Source organism: Barbus barbus (genome assembly GCF_936440315.1).
Source record: "Barbus barbus genome assembly, chromosome: 20".
NCBI classification, from domain to species: domain Eukaryota; kingdom Metazoa; phylum Chordata; class Actinopteri; order Cypriniformes; family Cyprinidae; genus Barbus; species Barbus barbus.
This window is the reverse complement of record NC_136748.1, coordinates 16,187,398-16,202,003: the sequence shown is the minus strand read 5'-3', so window position 1 is coordinate 16,202,003 and position 14,606 is coordinate 16,187,398. Positions and strand designations below refer to the sequence as shown.

The 14,606-nt window shown below is 40.2% G+C and overlaps 1 protein-coding gene across 8 annotated transcripts in view; it reads left to right on the top strand.

Moving 5' to 3' along the window:
* The window catches only part of LOC306886639 (E3 ubiquitin-protein ligase HECTD1), a 34,472-nt gene that overhangs the window by 11,762 nt on the left and 8,104 nt on the right, over nt 1-14,606 (top strand). For 3 of the 8 annotated variants that reach the window (XM_079443924.1, XM_079443920.1, XM_079443921.1), the window contains exons 7-27: nt 13-89; nt 467-565; nt 667-781; nt 1,224-1,398; nt 1,540-1,678; nt 1,774-1,944; nt 3,607-3,829; nt 3,975-4,238; nt 4,318-4,394; nt 4,607-4,741; nt 4,869-5,015; nt 5,106-5,200; nt 5,382-5,487; nt 7,036-7,170; nt 7,277-7,416; nt 7,546-7,869; nt 7,981-8,147; nt 10,804-10,980; nt 12,214-13,047; nt 13,919-14,140; nt 14,363-14,541. In XM_079443924.1, the coding sequence (XP_079300050.1) occupies nt 13-89; nt 467-565; nt 667-781; nt 1,224-1,398; nt 1,540-1,678; nt 1,774-1,944; nt 3,607-3,829; nt 3,975-4,238; nt 4,318-4,394; nt 4,607-4,741; nt 4,869-5,015; nt 5,106-5,200; nt 5,382-5,487; nt 7,036-7,170; nt 7,277-7,416; nt 7,546-7,869; nt 7,981-8,147; nt 10,804-10,980; nt 12,214-13,047; nt 13,919-14,140; nt 14,363-14,541 (4,001 nt within the window). The remainder of the gene's footprint in view (nt 1-12; nt 90-466; nt 566-666; nt 782-1,223; nt 1,399-1,539; nt 1,679-1,773; nt 1,945-3,606; nt 3,830-3,974; nt 4,239-4,317; nt 4,395-4,606; nt 4,742-4,868; nt 5,016-5,105; nt 5,201-5,381; nt 5,488-7,035; nt 7,171-7,276; nt 7,417-7,545; nt 7,870-7,980; nt 8,148-10,803; nt 10,981-12,213; nt 13,048-13,918; nt 14,141-14,362; nt 14,542-14,606) is intronic. The other 5 variants (XM_079443927.1, XM_079443925.1, XM_079443926.1 and 2 more) reach the window with 3 other exon arrangements.

Sequence of the window (14,606 nt, the reverse complement as noted above, 5' to 3'; positions counted from 1 at the left end):
TTTCCTTCTAAGCATTTGAAGTGAATTTCATGGATGATGTCGGACAGACTCTCTTGAACTGGGCATCTGCATTTGGAACACAAGAGATGGTGAGGGGTTTTTTTTTTATAAATATCTGGAATTTTGAAGTTGTTTTTCAGTGAACATGTTGCAAGAAATTGCCTTTTTGATACAGTGCAACAGCATGAGTCTTGTGACTAAAGGTTGCATACTGAATTTAGGACAGCATTATTCTTACATTGTGCAATATGATTATGTGGGGGAGACACAACTAAATAGGCAAGACTGTGTCACCAGCAGCAGTGTTACAAATGCCATGCATAATGAAAACTTAATACAACCTGATTTCTTGACCCCCTTTGTCTGGTGATGGCTTGTGTAAGTTAGAGGAACGGGGTCAGTGCAACAGCTGAACATTGTTGTCTAAGGATTGCAAGCTCTCACACTGTTTTCTGGCCTGCTTAAGGTGGAGTTCCTCTGCGAAAGAGGTGCTGATGTCAATAGAGGCCAGAGGTCATCCTCTCTGCACTATGCTGCCTGTTTTGGCAGGCCACAAGTAGCCAAGGTAAGGTGTTTGTCATATAACCGATTCTTTTTTTAGTTATTATACATTGTTTTTAATGTAATGTATTTATTTTATGGCAAATGTTTCAATGTTTCCAATAGACTTTACTGCGTCATGGGGCCAACCCTGACCTGAGAGATGAAGATGGGAAAACTCCGTTAGACAAAGCTAGGGAGAGAGGACACAGCGAGGTTGTAGCAATTCTCCAGTCTCCTGGTGAGTTCATCAGCTTTCATCTCTTTCATGACAATATTGTTTCCCTTTTTATTTTTGAAAGTAAAAGTTTCTAGAAGTTTTTACTTTATGCTAATTTTTCATAAAATGTCAACAATGAGGCTGTATGGTGCTATCAGAACATTGCACTTGTCGTTTGAACATCTCAAACCAGCCAGACACAGCAGCATTGGCTCAACCAATAGTGTGAATTTGATTCAGACTAGATGTTTGGACAGCCAGTGGAAGATTAAGAAGCGTTTGGGAAAACCATGTTTGAAGAAAAAAAATAATTTTTGCTACTACTTTGAGTGGTGAGACTGGTGGCAAAGAAATTGCAATATTGTGTTTGAATGCAATCACTCATCATTAATTTTGTAATGGTGAATTCAAGGAGATTTGTTAGATTTTCAAAATAAATTGTTTCTTGTTGTGGTTGATATAGGAGACTGGATGTGTCCTGTCAACAAGGGTGAAGACAAGAAAAAGAAGGATATTAATAAAGAAGAGGAAGAGGGCAGTGAGCCGAAAGGTGACCCTGAGATGGCACCTATCTACCTGAAAAGGCTGCTCCCAGTATTTGCACAGACCTTTCAGCAAACCATGCTGCCTTCAATAAGGTGAGGGGCTCTAGAGGACCATCAGTGCCAAAGTACATTTTCAAAAAGAAAACCAGTGTAGTAACATTTTGTGTTTTATTGTCAGTAGGACATCAATACTTTCTGGTAAATAATGGTTTGTTTGTATAATCTCTTTCACAGGAAAGCTAGTTTAGCTCTGATCAGAAAGATGGTGCACTACAGTTCTGAAGTTCTACTTAAGGAAGTGTGTGACTCTGATGCTGGACACAACTTGCCCACTGTACTTGTGGAAATCACTGCAACTGTTCTGGATCAGGAGGTTGGATATTTTAGTCTTTCCTTCCTGGTGATCTTTTCTGAAGTTTAATAGGGTTGAAGTTAAGTCTTACTGACCTTTCTACTTGTTTTTCACAGGATGATGATGATGGTCACCTGCTGGCACTGCAGATCATTAGGGATCTAGTGGATAAGGGAGGTGACGTGTTCTTAGATCAGCTTGCCAGGCTGGGAGTCATTAATAAGGTGTCCACTCTGGCAGGACCCACATCAGATGATGAAAATGAGGAAGAGGCCAAACCTGAGAAGGTCAGACTCAACTCGTTCCACATTTTCTTTATTGTTATTTGTGTATCCAAAAAGTCTGTTAATTAGGGGTGGGCGATATAGCCTCAAAATTATATCACGTTTTTTCAAGAATATTTGCGATAACGATATTTATGACGATATATGGACCAACGTTTTATTGGTGATTGCAGCTGGCAGGCAGCAGCATTTATTAGTGCAAACACAATGAAGGGCATTTTCCATCCTTTTCCAATGAGTTACTGTCATTGATGACAGACTACCTAATTCGAAGTGTAAATCTATTGTCATAAGATGGCAGAAGCAGCATTATAGTGCAATAGTAGTGACCAGTGTTGGGCAAGTTACTTAAAAAAAAAAAAGTGATTATAGTTACTTCTCACAAATAGTAACTGGGCTAGCCTAAATCATTATAAAAGTAACCAATTACCAGGGAAAGTAACTATTGTGTGACTAAAAAAAAAAAAAAAAGTTCAAATGTCGAATAACTTGGATGCCTCTGATATTAAATGTTAAATTACTTAAATGGACACTACATGGAATAAATTATTATTTTTAAACATTGTGCACTAATACAAAACAACAATTTAAAAATACCTATTTAACACTGAAATTTTTTTAACATTCTAGCAGATATTATACCAACAAAGCACAATTTAACTTTAAAATTAATATTTTGTGGCCATTTTTGAGACCCCCTTCATGCAAATAAATGCAGCCTTGCTGAGCAGAAGGGAATTTTTATAACATTAGAGAATATTACAGATCCCAATTTGAACACTGTGTGAACGTTATAATAAATGTATTAATAGAGCTGTTGTAATTATCATCATTATTATTGTCTTTTTAATTTTATTTAACAGAACAACAGTAAAAATACAATACTAACATTTATGAATGTTGATGGAGCTTTTATATTGACGGAAACCCGCAGGAAGTCCTTTTTGTTGGTTGACAGCAGCAGATTTATAATTTATTCTCATTGCTAATTTGGAAAGATGCACGTATCACATTGTCACATTGCTTGTAAAAATTCATAAGTGTTACTGAGCTACTGACGAGTAACACCGTTTCAGCGCAGATTTCCCTCACGGTTTGGACTTTGAACCCTGGCTAACGAGAGCGCGGCTCGAGCTCCTGCAGCACTATTTGAACACATGCAATTCATGCATGTATTAGAAAACAGTGTTCTGCAGTGTATTTCATTGTTTAAGGCCATTTCGCGATTTCAATTATCATACAGTAACCAGCAACAACCACCCCTTCCTCTTCTCATCGGAGACATGAGATGCAGTAGTAAACGGTCTCTCACTGTCGGTGCTTGTAATGATTTTTGTGTCTTTCTCGGACAGTTTTAAATGCTTCCACACTGCAGTCATATTTGCTGCATAAGTGTGCGCCTCTATTTGATCGTGTTACATCATTGTTCGGTACAATTTATTAGGTCTTTTTGCTTATTTTCGGCCAAACAATCAGTGCATCACTAGTAAATACGTCATCGCGTCGCTATATTATTGATATGACATTTTTTAATCATGTAAAAACAATATACCGGTATCATCGTGGACCGTATGATATGGCACACCCCTACTGTTAATAACTAAACATTTTCTTGTCACTATTCCGAAATTGCTTTGAAATAAATCAGTCTGTTTAATTTTCCAGGATGATGAACCACAAGAGGATGCCAAAGAGATCCAGCAGGGGAAGCCTTACCACTGGAGGGACTGGTCCATCATCAGAGGCAGGGACTGCCTTTATATCTGGAGTGATGCAGCTGCTTTGGAGCTTTCCAATGGCAGCAATGGTTGGTTCCGCTTCATCCTGGATGGAAAACTGGCCACCATGTACTCCAGTGGAAGCCCAGAGGGTGGCTCTGACAGCTCAGGTAGGTCTCCTGCACACAAACCGATCGATCAATAAAGAACAGAACTATCTTTGCAACAATTGATTGAAATGGGATTGCTTATTGTTAAATTATGATTGGCTCCTATGAGTTATAGTAGCCAATGTTTTTTCCCTCACTCCTATAGAGAGCAGAAGTGAGTTTTTGGAGAAGCTGCAGCGTGCCAGAAGTCAGGTCAAACCGGTGACAGCCAGTCAGCCCATCCTGTCCACACAGGGTCCCACCAAACTCACTGTGGGGAACTGGTCTCTAACTTGTCTGAAGGAGGGTGAGATTGCCATCCATAATTCAGATGGCCAGCAGGCCACAATCCTCAAAGAGGACCTACCAGGCTTTGTGTTCGAGTCAAACCGAGGCACTAAGCATTCTTTCACTGCAGAAACCTCTCTAGGTAAGTTTGGAAAAATAGTTTAAAAGCATCAATTTTGCCAGTATCTTTCCTCAATTGTTGGGTCCTTTGTTTGTCACAGGGTCTGAATTTGTTACTGGCTGGACTGGTAAGCGAGGAAGAAAGCTCAAATCCAAATTGGAAAAAACAAAACAAAAGGTAGGATTACTGAATATTCTTTTTATCCTCAAGCATGACTGACAGATGTGACCATGCGTATTTGAGTCATTGTTACATGATTCTCAGTAATCATTCTATTCAGTAAATATTCTGATTTGGTGCTCAAGAAGCATTTCTTGCCAAAACACTTCAGAGTTACTGACCCCACAATGACATTACCCAACTTTCTTTTTCCACCTCTTTGTCTGTAGGTAAAAACCATGGCCAGAGATCTGTATGATGATCATTTCAAGGCTGTGGAGAGTATGCCGAGAGGTGTAGTGGTCACTCTAAGAAACATTGCCACACAGCTAGAGTCTGCTTGGGAGCTACATACTAACAGACAGGTAGAATTAAACTAAAAACTTTATCTGCCCATAGAATATACTTTTCTCACAATTCATTTTAGTTCCCAGTTAATTGGGGTCTAAAAGACAATAACAGTGAGTAAGAGTTTGCTTCTTGTTTCTTCAGTGCGTTGAAGGTGAAAACACATGGCGAGACCTCATGAAAACAGCTCTGGAGAATTTAATTGTCGTTCTCAAAGATGAGAACACCATTTCTCCGTATGAAATGTGCAGCAGTGGCCTCGTGCAAGCACTTTTTACTGTCCTCAGCAATGTGAGTCATGCACAGTTGCAGCTGTAAACATGTTGTCTCCTTTTATTCCCAATATTCATTACCTTTTTACTTATTACTTTTTCATCACAGAGTGTGGAGCTAGACATCAAACATGATTGTAAGCCACTGATGGAAAGAATAAATGTGTTCAAGACTGCGTTTACTGAAAATGAAGATGACGAAAGGTAAAGTATATCTTCTCTTACACACAAACAGTAATTGAGCCTGGCACAGCATGCAAAAGTGATCTCTTCCTTATATATCTGAGTCTCAACCAGCAGCTTACTTGTCTAATTTGAACACAATGAGAGAATTTGTTTTCCTGTAGTCTGTTTGTCTAACATTTAAGTTGTTTCTGTCCTCTAGTCGACCAGCAGTTGCTTTAATCCGCAAACTGATAGCAGTGTTGGAGTCAATAGAGCGGCTACCTCTCCACTTATATGATACACCAGGCTCAACGTATAATTTACAGGTCAGTCTCCCTGTTTTGGTGTATATTTTTAGTTTGGTGCGTATGAAACAGTGACATCTTTCATTATGAATGGTGAATGGTTTATGAAAGGTTTAACCCCCTGGGTTTGAAGGCCGCACCAGTGCAGGCTGTCTCGTATTTTCTTTGATGCGAAAAGAAGTAAAAATACTCCATGAGTTTTGATCGTACAGATAAGAACAAGGTATCGTTTGAAACTGCAAAGTCTACTTTTATTGGTGTATAGTCATAATAACAACAAAACTAGCTCTGTCTCTGTCATCTCTCATCACAGACACGTAAATAAAATAACCTGAAACACCGCGAATACTCACCTCAAATACATGACAAATATATGTATAGAAAGCTTGAAATATCTACTTTTAAATGAAGTCACTTCCGAAACAAATATTCTGTTAAAGTAATCTGTATGAAATCAACGCGATGTCCAGTTTTCCCTTCTCAACTCCTATCTAATGCGGTCACGGCCACGCGCCTTTCACATTCAAACATCCACATGAGGCGCACGCAAATGTAAACGCCCACATCGCCTCCGTGTGAACAAACGAGTTCATCCCGGCTACTTTCTGTTTTTGGAAGATCTGCTGAGAGGAATAACCCAGAATTTCAAAATGTATGTTTTTTTTCTTTTTTTTTTCTTCAGAGCACACAAACAATAGCCTATACACTATGGAAATGCCAGGTTCAAAAGCTTGGAGTCGGTGTATATATAGAAATTAAAACTTTTATTTAGCACACAAGTGATGATAAAGACATTTATCATGTTACAAACGATGCTGTTCTGCTGAACTTTATATTCATCAAAACATTTTTTTTTTTTTGAGCAGCAAATTAGAATGATTTGTGAAGGATCATGTGACCGATAATGATGCTAAAAACTCAGCTTTGATTGTTCCTAATAAAATGTTTAACTGCTCTCGCGAGTGAATCAAGTTATTTTGTGTGATAGCTAAATATATTCTAAATAAACTACAAACAAAAAATATATAAACATATTCTTTCTTGTAACTCTTCCCTGTCATCGACCTGACTGAATGGCTCATTATGCAGGCCTTTGTCTTCTCAGGTGTGAATGTGAAGGTTGACGCCTTCTCACATAGACCCTTTTTACTCAAAAAGTGACTTAGAAAATTTAAATCAATATATTGTTTTCTGTGAGCAAGTAAACAAGATGATTTTTACATTATTTTGAAGCAAAAACTCTAGACTACAAGATCCAGTTCTCAACAGTCTTGTGAACTTTTTTAAATTTTTTTTATTTTTAATTGCCTTATTTCAGTGACTTCAAAATGTGTTTTTCACTAATCACGCATAAGCGTTGCTTTCTCAAAAACACAATCAGGTACATAAATGCTGCCAACATATTATTGTAGCCCAGTTTGTGCTGTCTACAGTGTTATTAGACTTTAACCATTTATGTGTTTATAAGCAACTGAAAAAAGCACAAATGTCAGGGCATGTCAAAACGTCTCCAGGCCCCCAAAACACCCTCAGACCCCAGAGGGTTAAAATCTTTTTCTGTTGTGTTAGATACTGACAAGGAGGTTACGCTTCCGCTTGGAGCGTGCTCCGGGTGAAACAGCCCTGATTGACCGAACTGGTAGAATGCTAAAGATGGAGCCGCTGGCCACTGTCGAGTCATTGGAGCAGTATCTGCTCAAGATGGTAGGAAAGCTCTTTTGTGTTTATTTCTTCTTTTATTCCATATTTACGCTGTATCCCCACAGGCATCTGAGAAAAGTTCATAACTTTGTCTCATCCCTTACCCCAGGTGGCCAAGCAGTGGTATGACTTTGACAGGTCCTCATTCATCTTTGTTAGAAAGCTCAGAGAGGGTCAGAGCTTCACCTTCAGGCACCAGCATGACTTTGATGAGAATGGAATTGTGTACTGGATTGGCACCAATGCGAAGTGAGCTTCTTTGTCCTTTTTTGCATAATCATTTAAATAGATTTAATTATAATTGTTCATTCTCACATATTGAAGCCCAACATGACCCAAAATGTTATGCATAAAGAATGCTCTTCTGTTTGGCCACAGGACCGCATATGAATGGGTGAACCCCGCTGCTTATGGATTAGTGGTTGTGACTTCCTCCGAGGGCAGAAACTTGCCTTACGGCCGACTTGAAGACATCCTGAGCAGAGACAGCTCCGCCCTCAATTGTCACACCAATGATGACAAAAACGCCTGGTTTGCCATCGATCTTGGTTTATGGGTCATCCCCTCTGCATACACACTTCGCCACGCTCGTGGATATGGTCGATCCGCCCTCCGGAATTGGGTATTTCAAGTGTCCAAAGATGGTCAGAACTGGATGACTCTCTACACCCATGTGGATGATAGCTCTCTCAATGAACCAGGGTATGTGTGTTATAACATAATTTTAGAGTGTGCTGTTATTGTGTTCTGCCTACCTTGACCTACCATATGTCTTTTTTGTGCACCACCTAATATGACTTATTACTGCCTTAGGTCAACAGCCACTTGGCCTCTGGATCCATCCAAAGATGAGAAGCAGGGCTGGAGACACATTCGTATTAAACAGATGGGGAAGAATGCCAGCGGACAAACACACTACCTCTCCCTGTCTGGTTTAGAGATCTATGGAACTGTTACTGGTGTCTGTGAGGACCAGCTGGGTAAGTGCCATTCATTTCTAACACTACACTTTGTCTCATTATAATATTTATGCTTCAAAGAGATGTTTGTTGTAAGCATATGAGTATTTGCCATGTAACTGATCTAATTGCAGTAACCTTACTTCATTGATTTTTCTATTGGGATCTGGCTCCCAAAGTACCACATGGCAACACTGAGCATTTAGTAATGTGCTACTCTATTTCGGCATACACTGGGTCAAAGTCCTTTTAAGGCAAGTCATGTCACTCGGCGGCCATCTTTGAAACACCTCTCGGGCATCCAAGTGCAACTCCTATCTCTTTGAATGGGGAAACATCAAATTCTCCAAAACTGTTCACTAACTATTAAATTTCATATTTGAAATCCCCAACGAAATCTGACAACAACTGTGTCATAAATGTTGGGCAGGGACTTATCCTATCCATTTGTTTTTTAATTGAATGAAGATCTGAATGCGAGTTTGTCTTCTGTAAGAGGCAGGGTTTAAAAGGACTAAATTAGGGCGGTCCAAACTCTGTCTTGCAGGGCCGGTGTCCTGCAGAGTTTAGCTCCAACTTGCCTCAACACACCTGCATGGAAGTTTCTAGTATGTCTAGTAAGACCTTGATTAGTCAAGTCAATATTATTTGTATAGCGCTTTTAACAATGCAAATTGTGTCAAAGCAGCTTTACATCAGCTTGATATAAAGCTGGGTGGCTTTATATTAGATTTACAGTATTTAGACGGGGAAGTAGTTTGTTGAAATAGTGTCATTCTCCTCTCGCCAGACAAAATCAGCAGTTTAAATCTAGGCTAAAGCAGAATCAGATTGTGCAAAGGACTCATCTGGTTCCTGTGGTCTTGTCCCGATGGCCGTCTTGGAGACAGGGTCTTCACTGGGGATCAGTCTCTGCATGGGGCTCATCTAGGTGTCCTGGCTGTAGAGGTCATCTCTAGGTGCTGATCCACCATCTGATCTGGATACAGTCTGGATCTGGGTGGCTACGGTGACCTCGGAATAAGAAAGAAACAGACTAATATTAGCGTAGATGCCATTCTTCTAACGATGTAACAAGTACATTGGGTGTTTTGGGAAGTGTTCCCGGTTCCAGTTGACCTAATTAATGCAGCCTAACAATCCTTCAACAGATTTGAATTTTAGAAATGCGATAGTGTATTATGTGTAAACCAGGTTAAAGAGATGGGTCTTTAATCTAGATTTAAACTGACAGAGTGTGTCTGCTTCCCGAACAGTGTTAGGTAGATTGTTCCAGGGTTTGGGTGCTAAATAGGAAAATGATCTCCTGCTCGCAGTTGATTTTGATATTCTAGGTATTATCAAATGGCCAGAGTTTTGAGATTGCAGCGGACGTGAAGAGCTATAGTGTGATAAGAGCTCACTCAAATACTGAGGTGCCAAACCATTCAGGGCCTTATAGGCAATTAGCAAGATTTTAAAATATATACAATGTTTAATAGGGAGCCAGTGCAGTGTTGACAGAACCGGGCTAATGTGGTCATACTTCCTGGTTCTAGTAAGAACTCTAGCAGCCGCATTTTGAACCAGCTGGAGTTTGTTTATTAAACCTGCAGAGCAACCACCCAATAAAGCATTACAATAATCCAGCCTCGAGGTCATGAATGCATGAATTAATGTTTCGGCATTTGACATTGAGAGCATAGGTCGTAATTTAGATATATTTTTAAGATGGAAAAATGCAGTTTTTCAAATGCTAGAAACATGTTTTTCGAAGGAAAGATTGCTAGCAAAAAGTACGCCTAGGTTCCTAACTGATGACGAAGAATTTACAGAGCAGCCGTCAAGAATTAGACCGTGATCTAGGTTATTACATGCAAAAGTTTTTGGTCCAATAATTAACACACTTTTTTCAGAATTTAGCAGTAAGAAATTGCTAGTCATCCAGTTTTTGATATCAACTATACATTCCGTTAGTTTTGCAAATTGGCAAGTTTCATCAGGTCGCGAAGAAATATAGAGCTGGGTATCATCAGCATAACAGTGAAAGCTAACACCATGTTTCCTAATGATATCTCCCAAGGGTAACATGTAAAGCGTGAAAAGTAAGGGGCCAAGTACTGAGCCTTTAGTTGCTCCATACTGCACTTGTGATTGGTATGATACCGCTTTATTTACTGCCACAAATTGATGGCAGTCAGATAAGTACGATTTGAACCATGCCAGTGCACTTCATCTAACGCCAACATAATTTTCTAGTCTATTTAAAAGAATGTTGTGGTTGATGTGTCAAACACGGTGCTAAAATCCAGTAGCACTAATAGAGAGATTGTGAGATTGACCACCCTGGACTAAATGATTAGAGCTGTCCAGTCACCAGAGAGAAAATCAAATTATGACATTTTGATTAAAAATAACATGGTTAAAAAATGAAACGTACATAATTGAATTGTTCACAGTAAGATAATAAATTTCCATTTCATGCTGAGTCATCTCTCATCACGATAGCATTGGATTATGTAAATTAAATGAACTGGGAACGGAGTCATTAAAAGGGGCTATTTAGCAAGCTTATTTTAATTTGTCTACACTATCACAAAAGAAAAATGACCATCCTTAATTGCACGCTATTTTAATTAGAGACTGCTTTGTCTATGCTCATGTTTCCAATCAGTCAAGATTTGTTCTGCATTGTCAGGAAAAGCAGTGAAGGAGGCAGAGGCCAACCTGAGAAGGCAGCGCCGGCTCTTTCGCTCTCAGGTGATGAAGTACATTGTACCAGGGGCACGTGTGGTGCGCGGTATAGACTGGAAGTGGAGGGACCAGGATGGCAATCCTGCTGGAGAGGGCACTGTGACTGGAGAGGCTCATAATGGTGAGGACCGGTGTCACTTTTGTGGTTTTTAGTGTGTGCATCCAACCGTTGATAGCTTGTATAGGACAGCACAATGTGTAATGCTTATGTCGTAGCAGATTTCTGTACAACAGTGTTCAAGGGGTCACTGCATCGGACCTCTACATGAAAAGTTCTTTACTGGCCAATCGACAATGGAGTTCAGTGGTACTTCAATGTTTAAGGGAAACAAATTGTGAACATCAAGTGCATTTGCATGTTTTGAGAAGCTTTCTGCAGCAAATCCATCACAAGTGAGGGGGGGAGATGGAGTTGCCCATTACTGACGTTCACACAATAAAACAGAACAAAAGTTAAATCACTTTGGACTTGTTTTCCCAGCATGCCTCAGAGGGACTGCTTTCAGATCAGCCCTTCTTATTTTCAAGTATCTTAAATACTTTTAGTTAAAGGTAAGCTATGGCTGGGCTGATCTGAAACCAGTCTTTCTTCCTGTTTACTTCTTGATGTGGTGCTTTCCTCTTGCTTCTATTCTGCATGATTAATAAAAAATAAAAAAATCTGTTTCACACTCTAAAATTCAGTGATAAGTGTTAGATTACTACTTTTTGCTCTCTGCAACTGTCATTCCATACTTTTTTTTTGTTTTTATTTGTTTAATATTTTGAAGTGCAACCTTTATCCCTCCCCCCCAACTTAACAGGTAACATTTTTGATTTCCTACTCGTATTATCTTAAGCATCCACTCTGTTGCTATTGATTCTTTGAGCAGCCGTGTGTGTGTGTGTAAAACAGCCTTTTTAACCTGTCTCCATCAGTCAAGTCAAGTGCATGTTGATGTCACAATTTGCAAGCTCCGAATGAACTCCATTGCAATTGTATTTGACACTGACCAAAATGATTCTTCTGTTCTTTTTCTTAAGTGGCTTTGTAGCTTGGCATTTGCAAAATTCTACTGCTTTTTAAAAAAAATGATTTGTCATTTTCTGTGCTTCATGTTTCTACCTCACTGCTTCACCTGGACCAGAGTGATTTGGGTTTCTTCTTAGATGATTGTCAGTGTTTTGAATATGAACTGGAGAGGTTTTGCAGAGATATAAAAGTCAATTTGACCTCATCCAATGATTTTGGTTCATTCCGTTATTTCTGGTCCAGTGTCGAGCAAAAGCTGTTGTCTTTGACTTGCTGCTGTCTTTCTCTGCTCTCTTGCTGGGTCTCACCCGTCATATCCCCCCTCCCTCCCCCACTTTCCAGGCTGGATTGATGTCACCTGGGATGCCGGTGGCTCAAACTCATATCGTATGGGTGCAGAAGGGAAGTTTGACCTCAAGCTTGCGCCAGGGTACGACCCTGAGTCAGCGCCGTCACCCAAACCTGTTTCATCCACTGTTGCAGGAACGCCGCAGTCCTGGAGCAGCCTGGTGAAAAATAACTGTCCAGACAAGGGTGGCTCATCCTCCACAGCGGGGGCCAGTTCCTCTAGCCGCAAGGGTAGTAGCAGTTCGGTGTGTAGCGTGGCCAGCAGCAGCGATATAAGCCTCAGCTCCACCCGAGTGGAGCGCAGAGTCGAGAGCCTGTTGGAGCAGGGAGTAGGCATCGTTGGAGGGGCGGAGGGACAAGAACCGATAGTTGTGCTTTCCACAGCCGAAGCCGGCTCTGCCTCCAGCACCAGCACGCTAACTGCAGACACAGGAAGTGAAAGTGGCGAACGTAAAACACCAGCACCCGATGGCACTTCAAGACAGTCGGCCGAGGCGACGGCCATCTCTATGGGAATCGTGAGTGTGAGCTCACCGGACGTCAGCTCTGTTTCCGAGTCATCTAGCAAGGACGCTGCATCCCAGAGGCCCTTGTGCTCCGCCACCAGTGCGCGGCTCTCCGTTAGTTCACTTTTGGCAGCTGGAGCACCCATGAGCTCCAGTGCCAGTGTCCCCAACTTGTCCTCTCGAGAGGCCAGCTTGATGGAGTCGTTTGTTCGCAGAGCACCCAACATGTCTCGCACCAATGCCACCAACAACATGAACCTGAGCCGAAGCAGCAGTGACAACAACACTAACACGCTGGGACGCAATGTAATGAGTACTGCCAGTGAGTATCTTTTGGCTACCCATTCTTCTAACAGCCGATTCCAGTTTAGGTCTGTGGTTCTCAACCTTTTTGACTCCATAGATCTATATTGTCCACAACAATATTCAAAAGCACTTAGCCTGAGTTCTGTTTTAATCTATGGGCACTCCTAGTTAATGCAAATTTAAAAGTAACTACGGTAGTCGATTAAAATCAAGTTTCAGAATTTCGGACGTTTTAGAGACGTGATCTTAATGATCTTCACTGTTCAAATTCTTTTTAACCAATGAATTTACTCCAAGTAATTTGTCATTTACTGAATAGGGATTTTTTTTTTTTTTTTTACTCTGTTTCTACCAAAATAAAATATTATAAGATTTTATTCGTTTACAAATCACACTTTTAAAATTATGCCACATTATATATTAATGTTTTTTTCTTGATAGTGAGAACCCTGACTCTTCTTCATAGAAAACAAACAGTTAATGAGGGGGTTATTAAAAAAAAAAAGTCTTGACTTAAGCTTATTTTAATGGTTGTTTTGTCTTATTTAATATTATTTAAAGTACTCCTTGTGAGCCCCAGTTCCCTGGTTGAGGGATTTACAATTTAATTTACAAACTTGTCTGGCCTTTTCAGGAAATTATATTTACTTTTTTTTCTCATGTTTATGTAACTGCAACCATTTTGTTGTAGGAGTATTGATTTGCATCCTGCTCTGGATTATTTAACTGTTTTGTGAATATTAACATGACTCAACTTTTTTGCCATGATTTGCATATTGCAGCCATTTGAAGCATGTTTAGTTTGTAGAGCGAGCTTTCAGTTTTCAGTTACTTGCTTATTTTGTTCTTTTTGGAGACTAATCACAGTTTTTGGGTTTTGTTTGCAGCTTCTCCTCTCATGGGTGCGCAGAGCTTTCCTAACCTTACAACCACTGGTACCACCTCAACTGTTACAATGTCCACCTCCATAGTAACCAGCAGCAATAATGTAGCCACGGCAACTACAGGTTTGTCCGTCGGCCAGTTGCTCAGTAACACGCTGACGACCAGCCTGACCTCTACATCTAGTGAAAGTGACACAGGTCAGGAGGCTGAGTTTTCCCTCTATGGTAGGCCATGTTACACTTATTATTCACTCTCTTTTCCCTCATCCTCTCTTGTTCTAGTACATGCCCTGTTGTCAGCTTATTTATTTTTTTTGGCAAATTAATCTCTAATATTATGTTTTTGCCTATTAAACTAATTTGCAGTCTTATTCTCTGAATTCATCTCCTTGATTTATGTTTTGCAGTATGAAAGCTGACTATTTTCATTGATTTTCTGTCATTCAGACTTCTTGGACAGCTGTCGGGCCAATACATTGCTTGCTGAGTTGGATGACGAGGAGGACTTGCCAGAGCCAGATGACGATGATGATGAGAATGAGGATGACAATCAGGAGGAACAGGAGTATGAGGAAGTTTTGGTACGGTCCAGGGTCAACCTTGGTTACCACGTTCATATTCATAGGGTAAAACCTGTTGTAGTTTCAATAATAGTACAGTGGAAATCCTTTATTTTTTGTTTTCTTCATGT